General features: G+C 33.0%; 2 protein-coding genes across 2 annotated transcripts; one reads left to right on the top strand and one right to left on the bottom strand.

Annotated features, from left to right (window-relative positions):
• LOC126687384 (NADP-dependent alkenal double bond reductase P2-like) lies at positions 1–4,141 on the bottom strand. Its single transcript, XM_050381936.2, has 6 exons — positions 3,818–4,141; positions 2,841–3,018; positions 1,824–1,990; positions 1,369–1,451; positions 291–665; positions 1–93 (listed from the first exon to the last, which is right to left on the bottom strand). Exons 1-6 carry the CDS (start codon positions 4,058–4,060, stop codon positions 75–77), a joined length of 1,065 nt encoding a protein of 354 aa, XP_050237893.1. The 5' UTR covers positions 4,061–4,141; the 3' UTR covers positions 1–74.
• Positions 4,142–10,780: 6,639 nt separating this feature from the next.
• LOC126687507 (uncharacterized) lies at positions 10,781–11,928 on the top strand. Its single transcript, XM_050382066.1, has 2 exons — positions 10,781–11,038; positions 11,080–11,928. The coding sequence occupies exons 1-2, from the start codon at positions 10,781–10,783 to the stop codon at positions 11,926–11,928; spliced, it is 1,107 nt and encodes a 368-aa protein (XP_050238023.1).
• The last annotated feature ends 2,084 nt before the right edge of the window (positions 11,929–14,012 follow it).

The following is a 14,012-nucleotide window of genomic DNA, read 5'->3' as shown; positions in this document are numbered from 1 at the left end:
TAATTTTTCTCTTTAATCATCTCACTTTACCTAATTCTCCAATTAACAGCCCTTTTGCTACTCTCACCCACTCCTCATTTTCTGATTCCGCCGCTGTATCACAAGAACATCATTCTAAATCAGAAGTCACACAAACACATAAAAAAATAATATTACATCACTGTTTATGGTTATGTATTTCATACTGTAATTCTACAAGAACATACTCCTAAGCTGTGAGTAGCATAGGACAGAGCAGAATAGAAGTACAACACTGAAAGCAGTGACAAAGGGAGGACTATATCACTCACTCGTGAGCAACTGCCACTACTTGTTTCCCAACATTGCGGCCACTGAAAAGGCCTACCAGAGCAGCAGGAGCGTTCTCCAAGCCTTCGGCTATGTCTTCCACATAAGTTATCGTCCCTTCTTTGATCTTGGGCAACATGAAGTCCAGGAATTTGGAGTATTGGTTAAAGTAATCCACGACAACAAATCCTTTGATAAGGATCCGCTTGTAAACTATAGTCATTAAATTATGCACTCCTTCCGGGTTCTCAAGATTGTACTGGGAAATCATCCCGCAAGCAGCAATGCGACCATTGACTCTCATGTTTAGAAGAACTGCATCAAGCATTTTGCCTCCAACATTTTCAAAGTATATGTCAATGCCTTCTGGGAAGTACCTGGGTGTGGAAAATTACCATTGGGCATTACTGCGTTAAATACTACTTAGAATATGAGAGTCTCTCCAATTTTATAGATATAATTGAAACGGTAAGATAATTGGTGAATTAGTTGTGCAAAATAAAAACTATACTGATCTTACCAGTATTAAGCCTTGAAAGTGTAATAATTTTAAATTGCTACCTCAAAATTTGCTTCCATTTTCCTAAAAAATATCCTAAATTCAGTAATGACTATATGCAGCCACAAAATTCAGTAATGACTATATGCAGCCACAGATCATGTGATTGATCATTTAAAATCAGAGTCATGGAGTTTCTCTTTTTTGTTTTTCTTTTGATGAATATTGCGTTCATATGGTTTTGGAAATGAGAACTACAATCAGAAAAGGACGTATCCCTCTAATTTGTCAAAATAAAATTTAAAGAATCTGCATGATATACAAAACACACCTATTGAACATCATCTCGCTAATTATTTATTTCTATTGTATTTCTAAGGAGCACAAACCATTGAACACCGGTGAACGGCGAGTGAGTCTTTTTAAAACATTTGAATAATAGAAGACAGATGAAAAGCAGCACAAAAGTCTCCAGCATTAACATGCAGAGATAAACAAACAAAAAGGCTTCTATCCACAACAACACATAAGGATGTAATTAAATATGAGAGCCTGATTCTTTTATAATTACATTTACTGACCTTTTCAAGGCTGAGTCAAAGTCAGGCTCCTCTTTGTAGTTGAAAGCTTCATCAAAACCAAACTTGTTTTTCAACAGTTCAACCTGAGACATGAGGTACCAAATAAAACAACATAAGTCCGTCAAATGCAAAATAGATGCATCAAATCAGCACCACCCATTTTAAGGACAAAAAACATGAAAAGCATGAAAAGTGCAAACATGACCATGTCTTCGAGAAGGTACCATCTTCAAGTTTTATGAATAATGTTTTGAGTATTGGACAATATTTGATAACATTTCACTGGATGTGAGAATTTAGTCTACCAAGTGATGGTTTAACAGAAAACAGAGGCATACAAATCATGAAAGTGAAATCAGAGATATAAATTTCATAATGATTTTCTTTATCCTGATAAGATAATAGACATAATCACATAAATAATTAAAAGGAGGGTTTGGCAAGAAGTGGCACACCTTCTCTTTACTTCCAGCACTTCCAACAACATAACAGCCAGACAACTTTGCAAACTGCCCAACAAGCTGACCAACTGCACCAGATGCAGCTGAAATGTACACACGTTCTCCTTTCTTGGGACTACAGATGTCGTAAAAACCAAAATAAGCAGTCATACCAGGCATACCTGAAAAATGAAATCATGAAACCCCAACAATAAGAAAATCAGAAGGAATCACTAAATTCTGTTAGGGTGATAATAGTTGTTGCGCAGGACTCTCAAGCCTCAAACACACTAATTACTTAATAATCCACTTTAATGTAAAAAACGTTGCATGGTTATTTTATTTTTTATTTAGCACAACTAGGGAACTATAATAGAAAAAGGAAATCCTAAGCACTGTCTAGGGTAGCAAGAAAGCTAGCACTCAAGTTTTGTCAAACAACTGCTGCATAAGACTACGTTGACAAGAAAAGAAGCAGACATTCGGTAAATTAGCTAAAGCTTTAAAATTGCAGTAAGAGAAGGAAAATGAAGACTTGTGTTGACTGTGATTCCATAAGCTCAAAAGAGGAAGTGTTATAGCAAAAATTATAGAAGCAACAAGATCTATAGAGTTCAATGTGGGCCATTTCAGTTTAATTAGCATGATAAATAACCAAGTCAAAATCAACAGATTAATACATACTAAGTAAAGAAAAAACGCATGATGTTTATTTGGTTCAATCTTTCTCCAATAGCTTTCAAAACATTCAATTTATGCCCTTCAACTTTGGTCTTAGAAAATCTTTTACATATTACTCTAGTTACATTAATAAATTTTGAAAGCAATACAGCAAATGCAATCTAACAAGTGAATTATCTATCTAACAAACAGAACAAAACATAATTATACAGCCTGACTTCATTGCCAAATCAAATGTTAAAAACCATGTTAGAAGCAAAGAATAAGTTACGAAACACAATCTGGACGCCTATTCGGTAGAAATTGGCACCAGAACTATTAAACTTAGACCTAGAGAATCACAGAACTTACCAAGAATTCCAGTGTAGTACGTAAGGGGAACATCAGTATGTTGTATCTTAAAGAAGCCCTCGGGCGATTTTATAAGAGTGTACTCTTCCCAGTTGGTCAAACCCCATATCAAGTCACCTTTCTTGAACTCAGAATGTGCAGAATCCACCACTTTACACACTCCAAGTGATTTTACTGGCTAAAAAGGAATAAAATAAGACCCATATTATAATCATTGATCAGATTTTGTCACAAATATAAACTTAAATATCCATACACTTGACTCAATTATTTAATTACAGACAAAGTATCTAAATAAAGAATAAACAAAAAAATAATCATTCTTTATAGTAACCCTTTCACATTCCCAAAAAAAAAATGTTCCCCATCCAACAGCACATCAACAAACAATAAAATAATGCATAAAGAAGATAGTAAACTTTCTGGATCAATGAGTTTACCGAGAATCACAGAAAGGGTGCTGAATTCAATTCCGTTATAAAACTGTTACTGAATTATACCTTTTGTTACAATGGAAGATCACCGCGGACGGTTCAGCTAAATTTTGTTACAAATAGGATCCTGAATTTATCACGAATTACAAAAAGGTACTAAGTTATACATTTTGCTAAAGAAAAAGGACAGTGGGTTGTACCCTTTTTGTAATTCCGGCATTTATCATTTGAGCAATTTTTTGCGTTTTCTGACCATAGTGAACCCGTTATAATAAAAGGTATACCTCAGTATTCTTTTTTACGAAATTAAACTCGGTACCTTTTTTGTAATTCGCGATGAACTCAGTGACCCGACGAGTTTAGGATCAATTAGTCAAGCACTAAAGCCTCAAAAACATAATTCTAATAAAAAAAACACAGCCCATTAAAATTCTGGAAAACAATACGCGACCCAGCATGAAAAATCAAGAGTAGTACAACAATTTTTTAAAAAATAAAGAATTAAACAAAAACAGCAGAGAGAGAGAGTGATTACGAGATTACCGAACCAGTGAGAAAAGGAGAGAAATTAGGATCATCGGAAGGGATATTTCTCATACGACTACGCATATAAGGATCGCAAGACAAATACAGATTCTTGACAAGAACACCATTTCTACAATCTTCTGGTACTGTTAATTCAACTTCAGAAGTGGTTACATTCATGTCTGATTCCTTGGGAAAACCAGTGACATAGTTCTTGAATATCACTTGTTTGTTGCTCACTACCTCAATTTCTCTCGCCATTTCCTCTTTCTTTTGTCGGTTCAATCGATTTTTCTTATCTACTCTCAATTAATTATTACTACAAAATGCTAAATATACATTTTCTTTTGAAAGTAAATATACAATTTGAACCTTTATATTTGAAGAAAGGGTCAACGCGCCTCCTGAATTTGTAGAAAAATTATTGCACGCAACCGTTGTGCCATGTCATTCGTGCAACATACCAGTGGTGCGTTAATCATATGGAAAAATTCATAATAAAAACATTAAACAATAGATGAAAGATTCTCTATCGCAAATCCTCATTGGCTTGTTGTAATTATGACATGACACAATCAATGCATGAGATAAACACTCGAACTTGTGACACAAAATCATCTAACCCAATTTGTATTTTTTTGAACAACTAACCCCGAAACTCTTTATTTTTGGGTCAAATAACCCGATAATTTATATTTTTATTTTAAAAATAGATTTAAAATAATTATCGCAACAATTAGGGAAATATCTAATTACTTTTTTGTATCCCTTACCTCCGATATGTATTTTATACGTTTTAAAAATATAATTATGGGATTATCTGACCTAAAATTGAAGAGTTTTAGTATTCGTTGACCATTTATTTTTTTATATTTGGCTGAATTTTTAAATGAATAAATGATACTCCCTCCATTTTTTTTAGTTGTCACTTTAGGCAAATGTGTTTTTCCATCAATAGTTATCCGTTTAGAGATTCAAGATGATTTTAATCTTTATTTTCCAAATTTACTCATGCCTAATAAATGACTCTATATTTTACTTTATAAAGCATTTATTAACTAGTGGGATTATATTAGTATTTTTCTTTGTAATTTAAGACAAAATGAGCATTGTCTTGGTATGAGTAATTTTCTCTAAATGGACAACTAAAAAAAACGGAGGGAGTAATAAAAAGAGAAAATTACCCCTATACCCTTTTTTCTCTAATCTTTTCAAAAACACTCTTCTAAAAGTTGCATTGGCAAGTGTACGTACAATTTCAATTTATCTTTTTAAGAATACGCTTTTCTCTTTCATTAGTCTTCTTAGCTTTTCTTTCTTTTTTCCTAGTAAAACTGGTTCTTCTTCTTACTCTGGTAATCATTAATCAAGTTGGTATTTTAATTTTTTTTATCATTTGATTTATATTTTAGTTATAATTTTTATATGAAATTTCCAAGAAGCATACCACTCTCTACAAGGGTCATCTTCTTCTAATCACCAAATCTTCCGACAAGAAAGTCATCAACAGTGCGGAAATTCTTTGACCTGACGATGTTATCCGAGGAGCCAAGCCTACCATCGAAATATAAATACCACACGGTTTGTCAATTTGAAGGGTTTAATTACCTTTACAACGCATTTATAACAAAAATTAGAACTGCGGTCGAGATCCGACATCATTTCACTTTGTAAAAATACGTCATTTTATATTTTCATTTGTAGTTTCTTTCTAGATTACCATTATATATATATATATATATATATATATATATATATATATATATATATATATATATATATATATATATATATATATATATATGTGTGTGTGTGTGTGTGTGTGTGTGTGTGTGTGTGTGTGTGTGTGTGTGTGTGTGTGTGTGTGTGTGTGTGTGTGTGTGTGTGTGTGTGTGTGTAACTTCATCTTTTTTCTTTTAATATCAGATGTACAAATTTCATTTTTTTTCAATTTTCTCTATAAATGTATACACCCGTCTTTTTCTTTCTCTTTTCAGACATTTTCAAAATCTAAACAAAAATACTGTTATGAGAAGAAGTGCTCTTTCCATCAACACCATTAAAGTTCAAGATCGACTATGATAGCCACCGCACTAATCTATCATATCCGACTTGCTAACTCCTTAATTTATGTTGTTTGCTATAATTTATTGACCTTGATTTTTCTTTCTATAATTATTAAATTAATATAAAATTTATTTTGATAAAAGTGTGATATACAAATCAGTTGAACTAGAGGTGTTCTTTGTAAGTGAATCTGAAGAGCCTCTTGATATTAGCAAGTGTTATATTAATTTTTATAGTTTTTTAAATTAGAAAATTTAATTTTAGGACGATTTTGATTTTTATTTGTGTTTTTTTATCTTCAATTTTTTTTAGTTTTTTTTATTATGATTAGTTTTTAAGTAGACGAATTCAAATTTGCAGGCAAAGACAAAGATATTTGTAATAGGTGTCATTATTATATCAAAGGCAAAAACATTTGTTATTTAAGACCTTTTTTTTGGTTGCTTTTTGGTTGCCCGGTGCTTGTTAGTTGCTCGTTAATTGCTTGTTGATTGCTTTATTATTGCTCATTGATTGCTCGTTGTATGAAATATTATTTACTCTATTTTATTAGTTGCAATTACTAACTAACATTATAAGTCAATCTGAATGAAAAATGATATTTGAAAATATTATTTATATTTTTTATTTAACAAAGAATTTTTAATTAAGTAATATTTAAAAATAACAAAAGCTAAAAAATATTATATTATTGACAAGTGTAAAATTAATAATTTAATAAAACAAATTAAATAGAAAAAGAATTAAAAAAACTAAAATGACAAATATTTAAATTATAAAAAAAATAAAATATTTTAAAATAAATAGTGTCATCACAATGTAAGTGAACTTATTAAATATAAATAATATGTCATTAATGGGAGGTATGATAATTTATTGTTAGATTATTTGGAGTAATTGGAAAACAACTATATTCTGCTCCTGATCAAATTCAATGACCAGCCTTGAAAAGGTCAGTAAATGTAATTATAAAAGAATCAGGCTCTCATATTTAATTACATTCTTATGTGTTGTTGTGGATAGAAGCCTTTTTGTTTGTTTATCTCTGCATGTTAATGCGGGAGACTTTTGTGCTGCTTTTCATCTGTCTTCTATTATTTAAATGTTAGATTATTTGGAGTAATTGGAAAACAACCATAAGTTCAAAGAACAAGAAGAGGATATTTTAAAGAATGGAGCGAAAATATAAAAAAATAAAAAAATAAATTACACATTTTTCACTGAGAATATTTGAAGAAGAAGAATCTAAAATTTAAAAGATAAACAAATTTACAGCTAATAAAAAAAACAAATTTAAAGGCTCATCTTCAAGGGATGTTACTTTTACGTTCCAATGATGAATGGAAAACGGAAAGCTGACTGGTTATCTGTGTTGGAGGATGAACCGATTAAGAATTTCAAAGAATTTTTCTCTTGTGACCAGGAATATCACCTCCCAGCCTTCTTCCACCACGAATCTGGTGCACCACGCATATTGGAGATGAATACTGAAGACACTTTTGATCCTGGCAGCTTTTTACGGGATGAGGAGGCTTCCCCTGGAAAGTCTCCGGGCTCTCCATGAAAATATTATTCTAGAACTGTCAGGGGTTGGGGAACCCCCTGACAAGACAACAATTGCGCACCTTGTGTAAGTCAACTTCTCCGGACTTAATTATTCTTGTGGAAACCAAAAACAAGGTGAGCAAAGTTCTCCAGATGCTCAAGAATTTACATTACCAATGTCATTTTGCAGTAGACCCAGTTGGCCACGCTGGAGGTATTACTGTTTTGTGGGACCCTCATGTCCTTCTCAATATTCAGCAGTACGACACCTTTTCATTGCAATGTGTGTATCTGATGCTAGTGATTATTGCTATGATTTAGTCTGTTGTCATCTAAGTACAAAACAGTCAATTAGAGAAGGACAGTTCCATAGTTTAGCTAGGTTAAAACTAATCTTAGACAATCTTGTCTTTTTGTGGGAGACTTCAATGATATTCTACTGCCATCAGAGAAGTTAGGAGGTCTCCCTTTTAATCATTCCCATCATGTACTATTTCATGACTTTATCTATCATATGAATATGCAAGATTTAAGTTATATTGGTAGTGATTTTACTTGGAGCAACCATATAACATATCCTGATTTAATTCAGGAAAGGTTAGATAGATGATTCGCTACCTCAGACTGGATTCAACATTTCCAACATGCTCAAGTATCTCATTTATATGATATTGGCTCTGATCACAACGCTCCCACCCTCAATACAGATATCACGATCAAAAAACCGCCAGCTTGCTTTCACTTTGACAAAAATTGGACACACAATGAGGAGATTCATGCTTTAGTAGAAGATATTTGGCACAAACAAATTACTTAGGGGTGAGCATGGTTCGGTTCGGTTTGGTTTAGTAAACTCCAAAACCAAACCATATTTTAAGGGAAAATATAAAAACCAAACCACGCCAAAGATTTATATAAAATTTCGGTTCGGTTAACCAAACTTTATCATCGGTTTCGGTTCGGTTTGGCTCGGTTTGGTTAATATAGATTTAGATAAAAATTATATATAATTATACGTAATAATTAAAATTATACGTAATAATTTTTACTTATATGTGTGTATTAGTTTATATGTTTTATTTTCATATATGTATCTACACACACATATTATATTTATATGTAAATATTTCAATAAATAATTTTTATATTTATTTATACATATATAAATATTAATAAAAATAATATTATTCTAAACTTCGGTTTTTCGGTCGGTTCGGTTAACCACTAGTAGAAACCAAACCAAAACCAAAAACCATACTTTTTTATAATTTGAAACCAAACCAATCCATTTTAACCAAACCATAATTAATTTCGGGTTGGTTTGGATCGGATTAATGGTTTGGTTCGGTTTTTACTCACCCCTAAAATTACTGGCTCTTACATGTTTCAGATATATCAAAAGCTTAAGCTATGTAGACATTCCATTGTCAATTGGAATAAACAATTTCATTGCAATGCACAACATCAAATCTCTTCCCTGACAGCATCCCTTAAATTGGCAAAGCAGCAACCTCCTGATCAAATTCAATGGCCACTCATCCAAATGCTGGAACAACAACTATATTCTGCTCGTATGCAAGAAGAGAACTTCTGGCAGCAAAAATCACGCCAATCCTGGCTCCAAAATGGGGATAAAAATACAAAGTATTTCCATGCTACCACCATTCATCGCCGTCGTCGAAATACAATCCTTGGGTTATATGATGATAATCAAGTGTGGCAGACCGATTCTTCAACAATCAATTCCATCATTCTCAGGCATTTTCGTTCTCCATTTACAACTTCAAATCCTAACAACTCTTCTGAGGTACCTTTCCAGTTTCCTTCTAGGGTCTCATTTGAATTGAATGCCACCCTCGGTCAGCCTGTTACAGATAGGGATATCCATGATGCCATTTTTTCAATTAATCCTTCTAAGGCTCCGGGTAGTGATGGTTTCACTTCTCTTTTTTTCCAACACTATTGGTCTCTCATTAACCCTGATGTGATTCGATCCATTAAACATTTTTTTAGAGGGGGTCATATTCTCAGGAGTTTTAACCACACTGTTATAGCTCTTATTCCTAAGAATAAAAAACCACAAAGAGTGACTGACTTTCGACCTATTGGCTTATGCACTGTGTATTACAAAATAATTTCAAAGATTCCCACATCCAGATTGCAAAAGGTCATTCCCTTACTGGTCTCTCAAAACCAGAATGCTTTCACTAAAGGGCGATCCATTTCTGATAATATTTTACTTGCCCATGAAGTGTTACATTATCTTAAAACTAAAACAACTGGGAATACCCATTTTATGGCTTTGAAATTAGATATCAGTAAAGCTTACGATTGTCTTGAATGGTCTTATATCAAATTTATTCTCTCTAGCCTAGGTTTTCACCCTCTCTTTATCTCATGGATAATGGAATGTATTACCTCTGTCTCACACTCCATCAGAATTAATGGGTTTAGTCATGGTTATTTTTTTCCTACTCGAGGCATCATACAAGTGGATCCTTTATCGTCATTGTTATATGTGCTATGCTTTGAGGGATTAACTCATATTCTCAATTCAGCAGTTGCTTCTAAAAATCTTACTGGCATCAGACTTAATTTTCGTTGTCCCTATATTACACATCTTCTTTTTGCGGATGACACCATCATCTTCTTTAAAGCTACATTGCATGATATCCATATTATAAAAGATATCCTTTTACAATATGGTACTCGCAGTGGACAATTTACCAATTTCACAAAGTCATCTGTTTTCTTTAGGGCTAATATGGACTGTTATCAACGTCACTTATTGTCTGAAATGCTCCACATTCCCCAAAATTCCACCCAAGAGAAATATTTGGGTCTTCCTTTTCAAATTCTTCGCTCTAAAAACCAAACATTCTCAGGCATCATTTCGTCTATCACCTCTAGAATACATGGCTGGAAAGAAATTTTTTTGTCATCTGCAGGCAAAGAAATCCTCATCAAGTCCATTGCTACTGCCATACCAATATATGCTATGATGTGCTTCATATTGCCAAAAACTCTTTGCCACCGAGTTCATCAAATAATCAGACAATTCTGGTGGGGTCAAAAGCATAGCGAAAGGAAGCTATCTTGGATCTCTTGGGAACGAATCCGCACTTGTAAATGGGAGGGCGGTCTTGGTTTTAAAGATCTTTATGCTTTTAATCAAGCTCTTCTTGCCAAACAATTCTGGCGAATCATGCACAGCCCAGACTCGCTCCTTTTTCAAGTTTACCGAAGCAAATATTTCAATCAGTCTTCGATTCTCCAGGGACACTGCAGAGGTCGGCCTTCTTGGGGTTGGGGAAATCTTTGCTGGGGAAGGGAGTTGCTTTTGCTGGGAATTAGATGGAATATTCAGACATGATCCGCAATTTGTTGTCTCCAAGATCCTTGGTTGCCAAGTTCATATCCTTTTATCCCACGACCTCTACCTACTGCATCACAAACTCCTCTTTTGGTTCAAGACTTAATAGATATGGATCTTCGGCGTTGGAAGACAGATTTCATCTTATCCTTATTTCAGTTAGAAGATGCTCAACAAATCCTGTCATGCCTCTTCTCTACTGGCCTCGTCCTGATAAACTGATTTGGCATTACTCTAAAAATGGTGCATATCCTGTTAAATCTGGCTATTACATAGCGTTACATAATGGATTCAGGCCATATCACTCGCAAATTCCTCAATATTCAAAGGCAATTGGCAAAGACTGTGGGGTTTATCTATTCCTAACAAAATTAGAGTCTTCGTGTGGCGTTGTGTGCATAATGGTTTATTTACGGGCGAGGCTCTTCATATGCGTCTACAGCTTTCTCCATCCTGTCCTTTCTGTGCTGCAGTGGAAACACTAGAACACATGCTGCTTCACTGCTCTCGTATCCATTTAATATGGTTTGGATCTCCTCTTAGTTTTCGGTCACATTGGGATCTAACCACCAAATTTCATCTTCAATGGAAGCACATCAGTAACCAGCTCACTAGTTTGGATCCTACTGCTTCTTCATTAGAGCTCTTTTGTTTCATTCTCTGGCATATTTGGAAGTCTAGAAATAATTGTATCTTCCAGAATGCACAAGATTCTCCGGAATGGGTGATATCTCAAAGCATTAGAGACAGAGCTGAATTCGACCAAGCTCAACAGGAACAGAGATCCCTTGTTCTTCGCCGTCAGCCTCCACCACAACAACATTACAATGTTCATGTCATTCCTTCTTACTGCTTAAAGATAAACTATGATGCAGCTGTAGATACACAGAAACAGCAGGGTTGTGTTGGTCTGATGGCAAAGAATGCAGATAATGTTATATTAGGTAGATTTTCTGCATTATTTCGTTTCATCTGGGATCCAGGTATTTTAGAATTTCTAGCTTTGCGTGAAACGATGAACTGGGCGATTTCAAATGACTGGAACAACGTTATATTTGAAGGTGATGCTCTCCAAGTATCCACAATGATCAATTCTCGATGCTGTACTTTAGCATCGGCTCAGGGTATTTGTGACGATATCTGACATCTTCAACAAACCTTCAGTATAGTTCAGTTCTGGTATATTCCGCGACAGTTCAACATGGAGGCGCATCAATGGGCTCAGCAAGCAAAAAGACATCACCGTCACTACTCCTGAGTTATTTTCTTGTTTAATATCCTTCATGCTTACTGTAAACTTTGGCTTTATTAGTTATTTAATCTATCTCTGTTAAAAAAAATCATTTATAATTTTTTTTAAAGAAAACAAATAATAAATTATAATTTTTTTAAAAATTAGTAGCCCATAAACCATTCAACAATAAATAATTCAATATTATATTTATCTTTGATTCTTAATTCGCAAAAATTAAATTTTATATACATTTTGCCGCTACAATTTAAGTTTTAATCCATCAAAATTAAAAAAATTAAAATGACTTGTTTATTTATTATATTTTATATAATTAAAGTACCATTAAAAATGAAATTGGCAAAAATAAATTATTATTGACAATCGAATAAACAATAAAATCGATTTTTTATAAATATAAAAATGTATTAAGAATCCTCAAGAAGTGGTAAAATCAATCTGTACTATTCTAAATTGATAGTTTCGAATCCGCATCCCTAGTCCACTCATCTGAGATGTCAGAAATTTGACGTCATACCAGAAGCTTGGCCGAGTATCCGTTACTCGATTAACACGTATACATAACAAATTTTGAGGGGACCATAAAAGATCTCTTGACACACAAGAATGTTGCCCGCGCAACACGCATTTGACTCACCACGCGAGGCGTAACCGAATCAGCCAACTTATAAGGCTAACAGGAAAATGAGAACCAAAGAGTGAGAAAAGAAAAAGATTACACAGGCAGACCTATATAAATCACCTTATGTGCAAATTCTATGTACACTCTTTTTACACTTAATCAATTTCTTTTTTTTTTCTTTTCTCTTCTTTCCCACACTAAAACCGACTTGAACGTCGGAGTGGACAACTGGTGAACCCCATCGGCATTAACCTGTGTTTATTCTTTGTTTTCAGGCGTTTAAAGCTCGGAGTATGATTTATCACTATTTAAAAGGATAAAATAGAAAAAAACATCAAAATAAAAACATTCTTAATCTTCATGTAGAATTAAATAAGATTTTTAAAATCAGATGGAAATAGTATTGCTTTATTCACAAGTTAATCTCGTCAAAGTTGCATTATTACGTGTGTTTATATGCGTCTTTGGTTTGAAACCGTGATCTCATTTAAATAAGATAAATTAATTACCACCAACTTACCTGCAAATTGTTTATTATTTGAATAATTCAAATAAAATAAATTAAAAAGCAAAACAAAACTAAATGATAAACAGTAGTGAACTTGTTAAAATTGATCAAAGTTATTAATATACAACAAGTCAGTCAGCCCTATTTTCTTCTCTGCGGGGTCCTCCACATTGTGCAACAAAGCATGATAACATATGAATTAAAAGTCTTTGAATTACTGCATAAATTTCCATTAACAAATAGTAGCATAAACTCAATGTTACCTTAGTTTCATTCGATTTTGAACATATTATTTTAGTTAAGTTCTAATATAATTCAACCCAAAATAATTGTTTTTAGTTAAGCTCCAAATAAATCGAACCAAAATTGTCAAACCAAATGGAAATCCGATCGGACCGATGGTTTTAATTTGAAGAATTTCACCACCCAAATCTCTATTTTAAGGAGAATGGTATGAAAAAAACTTTCACCTTTTAGCCTTTTTCGTTTGCTCACTGACGTTGTAAAATCGCCGATTACACTTAAATCTGCACCTTTCATTTTCAATTGCACCCTCAAACATTAAATTGATCTTTTTTTACTTGAAAAAAAAATTCAAATCAATATTTTACATTTTAACATATATTATAAATAGCGCTTAATGTTATTTTTAAAACAAAAAACCCTTCTTTTCAAAAAATCCAAAACCCAATAATAATTTTTTGTTTGATACAAATAAATATTTTTATGTTATAAATATGTTTTTTTTGTTCTAATTATAACATCGAGGATTGTTTAAAATATATGTTAAAATATGAAGTATCGAAAAAGAGTTCAATTTGATATTTGAGGGTGCAATTCAAACCA

This window comes from Mercurialis annua, linkage group LG6, assembly GCF_937616625.2.
Source record: "Mercurialis annua linkage group LG6, ddMerAnnu1.2, whole genome shotgun sequence".
Classification (NCBI taxonomy): Eukaryota; Viridiplantae; Streptophyta; class Magnoliopsida; order Malpighiales; family Euphorbiaceae; genus Mercurialis; species Mercurialis annua.
The sequence above is the reverse complement of the archived record's forward strand: the minus strand, read 5'-3'. Positions and strand labels throughout refer to the sequence as shown.

Excerpts from the sequence above, each read along its gene's own strand:
- LOC126687507 (XM_050382066.1), top strand. The coding sequence starts at position 10,781 with ATGATCCGCAATTTGTTGTCTCCAAGATCCTTGGTTGCCAAGTTCATA. Across the intron at positions 11,039-11,079 it reads CTAAAAATGGTGCATATCCT|GCCATATCACTCGCAAATTC; the intron begins GTTAAATCTGGC and ends TAATGGATTCAG.
- LOC126687384 (XM_050381936.2), bottom strand. The coding sequence starts at position 4,060 with ATGGCGAGAGAAATTGAGGTAGTGAGCAACAAACAAGTGATATTCAAG. Across the intron at positions 1,452-1,823 it reads GTGCTGGAAGTAAAGAGAAG|GTTGAACTGTTGAAAAACAA; the intron begins GTGTGCCACTTC and ends CTCATGTCTCAG. Across the intron at positions 666-1,368 it reads TTTGACTCAGCCTTGAAAAG|GTACTTCCCAGAAGGCATTG; the intron begins GTCAGTAAATGT and ends TTCCACACCCAG.